At 43.6% G+C, this 12,314-nt stretch overlaps 1 protein-coding gene across 2 annotated transcripts in view; it reads right to left on the reverse strand.

Moving 5' to 3' along the window:
* Window positions 1–2,225: 2,225 nt before the first annotated feature.
* cers5 (ceramide synthase 5) overlaps window positions 2,226–12,314 on the reverse strand; it is a 70,874-nt gene continuing 60,785 nt past the window's right edge. The window contains exons 9-10 of one of the 2 annotated variants that reach the window (XM_078431431.1): window positions 11,606–11,762; window positions 2,226–2,791 (exon numbers count right to left, since the gene is read on the reverse strand). In XM_078431431.1, the coding sequence (XP_078287557.1) occupies window positions 2,639–2,791; window positions 11,606–11,762 (310 nt within the window). In that variant the 3' untranslated portion in view covers window positions 2,226–2,638. Of the gene's footprint in view, window positions 2,801–11,605; window positions 11,763–12,314 lie in introns of both variants that reach the window. The other variant, XM_078431430.1, reaches the window with a different exon arrangement.

Below are 12,314 nucleotides of genomic sequence, written 5' to 3' on the forward strand. Positions count from 1 at the left end.
CTAGGTTTTTTTTTGCTACAGAAAAAGAGTCCAGACTGACACCTTTATGGTCATTCCACATTAGGGTCCTTGCTAGAGTTCAAACTGCAGAAAGCAACACAAATCAGTTCACATCCTATACGGCCAGACCTTGGGCTGGCTGATTAGAAATACAGCACAACCCATTTTCTCTTTTCCCCAAAACACAAATTCATCACTGCTGCAGAAACCGTGTTCCGAGCAGATCAATATTTTAACGCAGGTATCACAAAATGCTGGAGTAACTCAGCGGGTCAGGCAGCATCTGTGGAGAGAAGTAATGGGTGACGTTTCTGGTCGAGACCCTTCTTCAGACTGAAGGGTCTCGACCTGAAACATCACCCATTCCTTCTCTCCAGAGATGCTGCCTAACCCGCTGAGTTACTCCAGCATTTTGTGATACCTTCAATTTGTACCAGCATCCGCAGTTATTTTCCTACACAATATTTTAACGCACATCCTTAAAAGATTTCCCAATAAACACACAACCAATCGAATAGGTAAATCGGTGTTAGCAGGGTCTGCGGTTTACAGACCACCTCTCCCGATCAGGTAACAACACCGGTTACTGTCAGAGCTCAGGCCTTGGAGGACAAGCAAAGCTGGCGCATCTCACCACAGTCAATGGCATAATTGCACCTTCGACAAGGGGAGCAGGATGGCAGTCAGCAGAGGCTTCGAGTGCAGGCGGGCTGGGGGACAAGGTTCCACTTTTCACGTGGGACCTTGTATGGACAGCAGTTTACAAGAAATTATATTCAGACAGATGCCTCTTTTTCGCTAGACTGCCGATCTAATTTAATTCGGGATCAATTTAATTCGGATCTGTCCATAGACTTGGCGAGGAGCGAGCATCAGTTGTGAAGACATCAAAAATCGCTTCTCAGCTTCCAGAGCCTGATGTGGAATTTTAAAAAACTCTATTGCATTGTGCATTTGTATTACATCAATACAATTTAAATCTTCATTTAAAAAGTAATCAGGACTCACTTAACTATCTTCAAATTTCCCCCAATTCCGTAATTTACGCAACTCCCAGTCAGCTTGGTCACTGCTGAAAATGACCATCTCTTGCCCTTTGAGGCATTTGGCACAGCTGAAACCACAGTGCAAGGAGGGTCTTCTTTTAAGTTAAATTTAAAAAGACAAGCGCTGCAGCTTGCAAACAAAGTATTTTGGAAGAGTTTTCACACAAACTCTTGCTTAAGGCAATCCATGTTGAGTGAGACACCTGAACAGTTACTGCAGGGAAATGTGGCAAAGTTTCAAAATCAATCTTGTACACCAGGGGTTTAGCAAGACCAGCAGCAGATTAAAGCACCTTCCAACACGATCACACCTTTAAAATTGAAAATAAATTAAATTCAGTTGGGCGGATTGCTTTTTGCAAGGTAATTTAAACATTTGAAAAATACCAGTATAAAAAAAATTCAGAATAACTGGTTGCAAACCAAAATCTAGAGTCCTCCAGAGCAATGAAGCAACAAGAGACCGTAAAACGTAAAAAAGTTAAACCGTCACTCTGGGTAGTGGGAATGGGTGGAGGGGAAAGAGAAAGCAATAAAAAGTACATTAAATCTTTTACTTCAGAGAATTGCCTCTAGAAGTAGAAAAAAATTGTCCGTGAAAATTTGTGAAAGCTTCAATCCACTGGGCCATGCCAGCCTTAAATGTGCCATGGAGCCAATGAAGAACACCCAGAGTGTGCCAGCTGTGGACTGTCCAATGTTATAGCCGCCTTCCGCTCTGCAAACCACATGGGACAAGACTGCATCAAACTGAAGCGAGTTAACCGACCACTCCATGTGGAAGCGAGCAAGGAAATTTCCTCTGCTCATATCCTGTTTTCAGGCTTCTCCTCGAGACACACACACACCCCTACGTTTCAACATTTAGTCAACAGTGGAATGACACTACAAAAGTGAGAATTTGGAACCTTGCCCATGAACTCTCCTGATTTTTTGGATTTAGCAAACAACTCGATTCTTTTCTATAAAAATACCCATGCCAGGGATGGCAAGTGTTCAGACATCAACCAATGATGTCACTCTGCCCAATGTTCCCTGCATTACCACTCCACTTCATTCAATGCCCACCCCCCACAACTGATCACACAATCCCACAGTTCAACTTGGGTCTTCCGTTTCGCTTATTTTCCCTCGACTTTTCCCTCCGTTACCCCCCCCCCCCCCCCCCCCATCCCCAAATCCAAAATAATTACAAAAATATAACACGACAATAACACCGGCCTGAAATGTAAACTGAACCTTTAGCAATTCGACAAATTGCACAATACCCATTGAAAGCTGTGCAGGTGGTTAAATGGGGGAGGAAAGAGGGACCAAGCGCATTCACAGCACCTCTCCACCCTTCTCATTTAAAGCTGCACTTCAATTTCTCATATTGCTAAAGCAAAAACAACAAAAAAATTCAAAATGCCTGGGCACCTTGCAGGTGTATGTTACCGAGCAGACAGGTGGGCTCAGATCCCATGCAGCAACACACAGTTCTTTATATATCTATCTTTTAAAAATAAAACTGTTCAGTGCTGGGAAGTTTTCCATCAAGGTTGTCCTTTCTGTGCCTTGCCCACGTTACACATAGTCCGTGAGGACGCCATCTAATGGTCTCCCACCCATGTTCCAGTGGTTAGATGCCCGTTGGTCCCATTTGCACTGGTGGTTCCTTTGAAAGGGCTGTGGTGATGGAGCTTTGTGCCATTGGTCAAGGCGGCGTCCTCATCGGAGCTGCTCTCAATGTCACTGCGATCATCCTTGGAGACCTGGATGGAAGAAAGAGTTGGAATACTATTTACCCACCACTGTCGGCAGCTTCAAAAGCCAGAATCGGGCAATACAACCAGCATTGGTCCTAGGCTACAAACTGGGTCACTTGGCTGGTGGGCAGCTATTGGAGGTGGCCAGTGGTGACATAACAACAGCCTCTCCTGCAGCCCATTGAGCTTTAAGCTGCAGTAGCTGCCGACTCGTTCTCTGATGCCATCCATTAGCTTCAGAAAATCAATTTAAAAAAACCTGGCCCCCTGCCTGTAAAGTCAAGCATTAGCAGTATGCGTGATGTTATAAATGTAGGGTAAAGTGGTAACAACCACTTGTCTCACTCACAGATTACGTGTGAAATATGCCTATACAGTCAGAACTCATGGAAACAACAGGACTATGGCAAATTAAAGGATTCTCGTAATAAGATTCCCCTTTAAAAGTGATGTGACTGAAACAAAGATAAAAAACTTTTCTTCCATTTCAGTTGAAGTTGGCCACTGAAGGAGTTGGCAGAAGATCCCAGATCCTTCACAGGGATTCACCACCGGCACTCACCCAGTGCTACCCCCTCACCCCCAGTATTTATTGCCTCCCCACCCCACCGGTCAACCTCTGAAAAACTAAGCCAGTAAGAGAAAGTGAATGCTTTTGTAAAGACTACATTTTACCGTATCCTTTGCACAAGACTCAGCAACAGCTTCTTCCTCACTGTTATCAGACTACTGAACGGTCCTGCCAGAAGTCAAAGGGTATAGTCCCAATCTTCCAACCTACATCATTGTGGATTTTGGACTTTAAAAAACTGTACTTTCTCTATAACTCTAACACTACATTCTTCAGTCTGGTATTTTTCTCTTTGCACTACCCGTTGTACCTGTGAAGGGCTTGGTTGTACTCGCGTATGGTATGGGTGGCATACAGTTTTTCACTGTCTCGGTACAAGTGACAATAATACATCAATACCAAGTGCAATAGATGATTCCACCAGATGTGCTTGGATCTTAGGAACAGTTCAGTTAAAGTTGAACTTTCCAGTGGGAAAGGCAATAGACAATAGGTGCAGGAGGAGGCCATTCGGCCCTTTTGAGCCAGCACCGCCATTCAATGTGATCATGGCTGATCATTCTCAATCAGTACCCCGTTCCTGCTTTCTCCCCATACCCCCTGACTCCGCTATCCTTAAGAGCTCTATCTAGCTCTCTCTTGAATGTATTCAGAGAATTGACCTCCACTGCCCACTGAGGCAGAGAATTCCACAGATTCACAACTCTCTGACTAAAAAGGTTTTTCCTCATCTCTGTTCTAAATGGCCTACCCCTTATTCTTAAACTGTGGCCCCTGGTTCTGGACTCCCCCAACATTGGGAACATGTTTCCTGCCTCGAACATGTCCAACCCCTTAATAATCTTATACGTTTCGATAAGATCCCCTCTCATCCTTCTAAATTCCAGTGTATACAAACCTAGTTGCTCCAGTCTTTCAACATATGACAGTCCCGCCATTCCGGGAATTAACCTAGTAAACCTACGCTGCACGCCCTCAATAGCAAGAATATCCTTCCTCAAATTTGGAGACCAAAACTGCACACAACTGGCCTTCCTGACTAGCTTGAGAATTCTGGTCACCAGACTTTAGAAAGACGTCCTAGAGAAGCTGCAGAATAGTTTTACTGGAATTTCAGCTGCAAGGTTAGATTGGAGGATCTGATGTTGTCCTCCGTGGTTGAGAGGTGATTTGATAAAGAGTATTCAAGAAGGTCTCGATAGCGATAGAAGAGAAAGAAACCGTTCCCATTCGTAGAAGAATCAAGAGCAATGGGACAAGATTTAAAGGCAAGCGACAAAATAAGCTAAAGGAGACACGATAAAATGTTTCCACACAACAAGCAGCGGCAATTTGGAATTCACTTTAAATACAAATCAAACCAAAACAAAATTGCAGACGCTGCAAATCCAAAATAAAAGCTGAAAATGCTAGATACACTCAGCAGGTCAGGCAGCATCTGTGGAGAGAGGAACAGAGTTTCAGGTTCTTTCATTGCCTGGATTCCAGATATAAATGTCACTGCCTGAAAAGGTGGCAGACGTCAATGCGAGCACTTACAGAAAGGGACTTTAACCAAAAAAGTAAATGTGCAAGACTCTTGTGAACAGAGCTGTGGGAATGGACTGACTAGATTGCTCTTACATAACACCAGCACAGTGAGATGGGTTAAATGGCTTCTTCTTACACTGTAGTATAAGACAATAACTGCAGATGCTGGTACAAATCGAAGATATTTATTCACAAAATGTTGGAGTAACTCAGCAGGTCAGGCAGCATCTCAGGAGAGAAGGAATGGGTGACGTTTCGGGTCGAGACCCTTCTTCAGACTGACTCTTACACTGTGGCTCCCAAGCAACACCAGTTTAAAACCTGTGAATTTATAATCAGTTGAAGACAAAGCCAGTTCTGCAGAACACTGATAATCACACTTTAAATATTAAGCAGTAACTGAGCGACTGAGGTTGCGATATGGTTGGCTTTGAGAAAGGGCACAACAGGTAGCAACTCAGAAGCCTCATTCACTCTTGGATTTGATGACCAGTGGACCAGCAGGGGGCATGGAAGGTCTAATTGTCCTTGCACACAAGCCAGCAGGTGGCAGTCTACAATAGGCGAGCAGTCACTTTCTCTGCATCAGCCGCTCATGTGCCTCGGGCTGCTCCCAGGCGGTCAAGTCAGCCTGCTTCCCACAGCACATGCTTCTCGTCTGCTGGTATGTTAAGCAACAGGAAAGCCTACTGAAAGGCAGCTTGCGCAAGGCACACTGAGGAATGAATCCCTCATGGAAATGCCAGAATTTCCAACTCCTCAGGGGGGGTGAACAAACACAAAACTATGCTTTAGTAGAGGATTTGCCCGAACAGCATTCCAGCTTTTGGAGGCCATCTTTGCGACTGTGTAAAAACTCCCATTACATGAAAAATATTCAATAATTTTAAAAACTTAGAAACACAGTCAGAAGTAAACAAAAAATTGTAGATTTATATTGTGGCAGAGGGATCTTAAAAGGGAATGATACACACATTTACACACATCTCATCGCATTTTGGATCTTTGAGATGCAGGTACCAAGCACAAAACTATTTTGGTGAAACATACAAAACTGATGCATAAATCATTGGTGAAGAGAGTAGTTTACCAGCCCCATTGGACAACGGACGATCTGTCTTTCAGAAGCCTGTCCCTTCCGAAGAGCTAAGTTCTATTCATTAATGTAGGAAATTTCATGTTTTTTTTTAAAAAGTGTCGAATGTTGATTAGCATTTTGTACAGGAAGGTGAATTTTCCAGGCCAGCATGACAAGTGCTTGGGCTCTTATGCCAGTGTGGAAGGGAGCCAAACCGAAGCCAGGCCCCATCCAACAGTGGGAATTATGCCTCCCGTCCTCTCCCTCATCTCACTCTCAGTGCCCGATTCAGACAGGCCGACCAACGGGGGGGGGGGGGGGGGGGGCAGAGAGGGAAGGGTATCATCTAAAGGCGGAATGTTACTGTAAAAGGCCACTTTCCATCCCAGTAAGAAAATATTTACTTCAGCATGTTAATTCAGATAAAACATCTTTTTTTTTTAAATCTAAAAAGCAGCCCAGTTAAATTTGTTAGAAATAATGTTAACGGATACGGGATAAAGTGTATTTACACGTGAATGAACTCATTCAGATACCAAAACAAAGTCACTCAAATGAAATAACAAATCACTTTGGAAATGTCAAGAGTTTTCACCTTTTTCCTGTGCCCAAAGAGATGGAGATTTTTTTTGAGGGGGGGGAGAGATTAATTAGTCAAGTTGAATGTTAAAATAACTCTTGATTGGAATGGAAGTAGATTTTTTTTAAACCTCGAGGTACGAGTAAATACAGAACGGAATAGTGGATCTAACAAGTAAATGGGCGGCAAGGTTTCCTTTAGGGATTGAGCAGTTGTTTGCCTTGATATTTCTTGCAGTAACACATGGGCCATGGGGCTCGACAAGAGTAAGATATTTAGCTGCTGCTTTATTAGCCAGCACCTCTCTGCCGTCTATGTTCCCAATTCTGCCCTGCCACCTCACTCTTGAATAGCTCCCCCCACCCTCCCTGTCCATGCAGCTGGTCTGGTTGAGGGGATGCTTGGAGTATCAGTGGTGGGGGAATCTGCTCCAGGTTACACGATCAGCCTCCACCTCCAGCCCCCACGATACGCCACTTAATTTAAACCCCTTGAACTGAGCACCTCGTGACCTGCAGGAACGCCAGGCCACGTGTGCAGCTCTCATCAGACCTCAGTGCCTTTAATCGCACTGGAGAACAATTAACAGCAGAAAGCAAGGGTTGGAGTTGAAGCTTTGCCATCCTGTGTGAAAGGACCAGGGAAGGCAGTGGAACCATTAATAGACAATAGACAATAAACAATAGGTGCAGGAGTAGGCCATTCAGCCCTTCGAGCCAGCACCGCCATTCAATGCGATCATGGCTGATCACTCTCAATCAGTACCCCGTTCCTACCTTCTCCCCATACCCCCTCACTCCGCTATCCTTAAGAGCTCTATCCAGCTCTCTCTTGAAAGCATCCAACGAACTGGCCTCCACTGCCTTCTGAGGCAGAGAATTCCACACCTTCACCACTCTCTGACTGAAAAAGTTCTTCCTCATCTCCGTTCTAAATGGCCTACCCCTTATTCTTAAACTGTGGCCCCTTGTTCTGGACTCCCCCAACATTGGGAACATGTTTCCTGCCTCTAATGTGTCCAATCCCCTAATTATCTTATATGTTTCAATAAGATCCCCCCTCATCCTTCTAAATTCCAGTGTATACAAGCCCAATCGCTCCAGCCTTTCAACGTACGACAGTCCCGCCATTCCGGGAATTAACCTAGTGAACCTACGCTGCACGCCCTCAAACGGGGCAGCTCATTGGGCACTATAATGAACACTTCGCAGCTTTATCAGCGCCCTTTACGTGCGACTCTTTGCATACCTTGTGTATGGTGGTATGCAAAACAAGGAATTTCAATGTGACATGTCGCATGTGATAATAAAGTATCAATCAGCTCAAAAAACAGCATGATAATCCACGTTTAAAAAACAGCTGGTAATCCCCAACAGTGGAATGACCTCAGATGAGAAAGTTGCTGGTGCCCAAATTTGCAGAATATTGAAGCCATACAAGGATAAATGGAAAGCGTTGTGCAAAGAAAGGCCTAGGGTATCAGTACAATTGCATTTTTGGTGACTAGTAAAGCAGCATGAAGTTATTGCTGGCAGTGGTTACAGCCTCTAGTTGGCTGTACAGGTGGTCCCATGCTGTTACCTCAAGGTGCTAGTTATAATCATGCAAAGCAGAAGGGCATTGTAGCACAGCGGTACACTTCAGCAAAGCTACTTAGCCATGCAAAGCAGGGGAAGGTTGCACACAGCAAAATAGTCAGGCGGCTGACTCCAACAGTTGCAACACTTACATGCAAAAGGTCCCACTTCCCGGTGTACAGTGATGGAAAGAGAATTCAAACAAAACAAAGGGTGGGGGAAGAAGAGACAGAAACAAAAAATGAAACCACATCTTGTACCACAGAAAAACTGCTCAAGAAATTCTTGGGCAGTTACATATACACAGAAACACAACACCAGGAACAGCTGCAGCCCCACGATCGGAGAGCAGAGTTGTGAATTACTAATTCATCCACCGCTGGCATCAGTCCGAATCTATGGCTCCTGTATTCAAGTGAAAGCCTGGAATACTGAATCTTGCAAACAACAAAATCCAGCGAGTCACTTAAAATTCAAAACTAAAAAAACTAGTCCGTGTCTGACTTTCAATTACAATTTTGAGTACGTGGGAGGAAAATAATGGCTTAAATAGAGAGGAGAGAAAAAGAAAATCACTATCGTTTCTAATCGTTTCTCTCGGTCAGAAAGTGAGAAGAAAAAGAAAAGAAAATAGCCAGTTGGGCTTGCAGAGGGTCAGTATGTATAAAAAGTTCATTCAATTGGCAGGTTTACAATACTGAAGAACGGCCAGGACAGAGAGTGTATGGCTGCAGTAATGGCCACCACTGGTAGGTGCTCTGCTGGATCTCATGGACAACGAGAGTGCTGCTTGCTGTTATTTAGTGAAAGTTAAAATTAGAAGTATCCAGCAGACTGATCAGTGAAACAGGGCTGTACGTGTGTATTCTAGGGTTACACGAATGCAAGTGGCATTACAAAGGAAATGCGTCAGACATTAACCTCAAGATATTTTTGAACACAATCTCTTCTTCACCCTCCCCACATCCTGTTCCCACGGACACACGGCATTCTGAGATTCTCCCCCCCCCCCACTGTTAGTGAGGCACCACCGACATGGGCAGAACCTTCAGGCAGAGCGAGTGCCACCAGCCATGTGCCCCTGGTAAATTCAGTCAGAGGTCCTATGCCTTTGCCGACTACGTTATTTGTGCCAGTCTATAAAGAGCAAGATGGTATTGAGTGGCGGCAAGCACGAGATCACAAACCCAGTGCGTCTTGTAGTTAAACATATTAACAAACCAAATCGGGTCTCACCCCTCTGTAAACGTGGCACTCAATGCCAAGCAATCCTTTGCATTCATTTATGGGATGTGGGTATGGCTGGCGAGAGTATTTACTATCCATCTTTGGTTGCCCTTAAGGGAGCAACAGTGCTCTGTGTCTTGAAAGGCTACACTGGTTGCACTTAAAAGATAATATAATGGTGGAGGGTGGCAGTATAAAAGACAGTCAGAATCAATCCAGCCATAGGCTCATCTACAGACCACCAACAGATGCAAAAGAGAAGATTTTTAAAAAACAATGCAGATTCTCAGCTAACCCCAAATTAATTGGTCAGACCACTTAAATAACCTGCTGAGAGAGTATTTGCTACCAAATGAAACATAGATATAAAAGTGGAGAACATTAAGGCAATAGTGACCAGAATATAATACATTCTAAAATAATAATTGAAAACGACAACGTTTTTAGGCAATGGACCAAAGAAAAGCTCAATTATGAGGGGCTATCAAAACAATATTGGGTAACAATATTGGTAAGGAATAACATAAAATACAATGAGCCACATTTCAAATGGTGTTAAGAGTACACGAATAATGTATTTGTTATAAAAGAACAATATAACAATTAACAAAACACCGTGGATTAAGGAGGTGGTAGAATCAGATACTACTGCTATGTTTAAGAAGCATTTAGACAGACACAAAAGGCAAGACACAGAATAATACCAACCTAATGCAGGCAAATAGGTTAAGTGTAGATAGGCAAAAAGGCCAGCATGAATGTGGTGGGATGAAGGGCCCGTTTCTGTGCTGTGTAATTCTATGACAAATTCACAAGGATAAAGCTGACTGCAAGGACCGGAGGTACAAACAGGACAGGACAGAATGCAAACAGGTGTCAAAGAAACAATGGGAGGGAACAGAATTTTAAAATGATGTTAAAATGCCATGGAATCAAATAGTAACATAATCAACAGGCATGTAAATAGCAAGAAAAGATGGAATGGGATAGGCATACTAAAGTCATAATTAGTAATCGCAAAATGCAAAAATATTAAAGAATTATTTTGCTTTAGCATTACCAGGGAAACAGATCAAAACGAGATGATCGCCAACAAGATTAGAACAGATAATTGCACTTTATTATGCAAAAAAAAGAGAAACAAGGGGGAACACAATGCCCGTTCCAGATCAATTACTTCAATGCATTTAAAAAGAATCCAGGGAAGAGATAACGTTGGCACCATGACAGATTTAATAATTTAGTAAGTGTCAGAGAACTGGCAGATAGCCAAGAAAAGAGGGAGACAGAAGATGGCCAGCCGACTATCAACCGGTCAACTTGGTATCAGTAGTAGAAAAAAATTAATGGAATCTCTACTCAGGGGTAAAAGAGAAAGCCTTCGAGAAATGGGCTACATAATGAATAATCAGCGTGGACTTTAGAAAAGGAACATCCTTTGCTGACCATTTTCACAAATTCTTTGAAGAACTAACAGAAAGACGAGACAAGAGTTCTGGAATGTATCTATCTCAATTCACAGAAGGCCAATGGCAAGGACCCTCAGAGTAATGCTGGCTGTGACCATCGTCACCCAGAGTACTATTGGCTCTGCTTCCAATAATGGCTATCAAGTCGACAGGATGGCACAGATGAGGCGCTCCGTTTAACACTGGATCACATCCAACACCACAATACTCCCTTGGAATTACAAGACTGCCTTTAAGGGGACCCCCCCCCCCAACCCAACCCCTGTTTATAAATATATGGTTCTAAAGGCACACACTAGTTCTCTTTATACCCACCACCAGTCTTCCAGAATGTCCTACTGAGATTTTAACAGGTGTTTCCACAAGATCAGCAAGGAATGGATATGAATGTTCCGGAACCCCCAACTCTTCCTCATCCACGGTTCAACCTACACACATACACTGCCTGGTTACGTGAGCCACCCAAATTATAAAAGGTCCAAGTTACAGCACAGGCCTGGGTCTCTCAGCTAAGTGGGGTCTGGCCGGGTGATGATGAAGGTCAATTAATTACAGGGCTTACAGAACTCCAAACCTTCGCTCCCTCCCTCAGGCACTCTGCAACCACCTTCTCCCCCCACCCATCATGCCCATTACACGGGGCCTCCAGCTTTCTTACCCTAAGGAGACCAGCAAGTCTCACATGGACCTGGTGATTGAAGCTGCAATTGATGAACAGAAATAGCGAATTTCTGCCGAGAACAACAGAAAACTCTACTGCTCAAGGTTTTCAAAATTACCTTTCCTTTAACGACAGCCTTGTATGCAATGCGTAGAATGAGATATGACCAAATGGCGTGCAGAACCTGTAGTAGCAGCAGCAGCACATTGAAGACCCACCAGGAGGGGTATGGCCCAATGATGTCCCAACTTTCAAAGAGTGTTGTATTTAAAATCCTGCAAATGAAATTAAACAATGCAAAATATTCACTTTCTAATAGACAGAGATCATATCCAATTTTCCTTTTAGGCATTTGATTTTGAAGAGTTAAAGAATACTACATTATTTTCTTTTCATTTTGCAATCCAATCAGATAATACCATACATACATCGAATTCAAGTACAATAGGTACCGATAGGAAAGGTTTAGATTGAGATTAATATGGACCAAATGCAGGCAAATGAGCTTAGATGGGCATGGATGAGTTGGCCCGTTTCTGTGCTGTATGACTCTAGGTAAAGCAGAGGGAATATAGTTCTCAGCATTGTAGTGCATCAGTTCCTTAGACAGAGCAGTGTTCACAATGGGGTAGAGGTGAATCAGACAGTACTCTAGCCCATGGAAGAAGCTGTTCCTGAGACTGGTGGTGCACACTTTCAAGCTTCTGTACCTTCTGCCAGACAGGAGTGGGGAGAAGGAATGACTGAAGCCAAATACCACTATTTGCTGTGACAAAAACCCCTTCTACCTGAGTCACACCGCTTTCCTTTTACAAAAGGAGTGGGCA

This window comes from Rhinoraja longicauda, chromosome 42, assembly GCF_053455715.1.
Source record: "Rhinoraja longicauda isolate Sanriku21f chromosome 42, sRhiLon1.1, whole genome shotgun sequence".
Taxonomy (NCBI): Eukaryota; Metazoa; Chordata; class Chondrichthyes; order Rajiformes; family Arhynchobatidae; genus Rhinoraja; species Rhinoraja longicauda.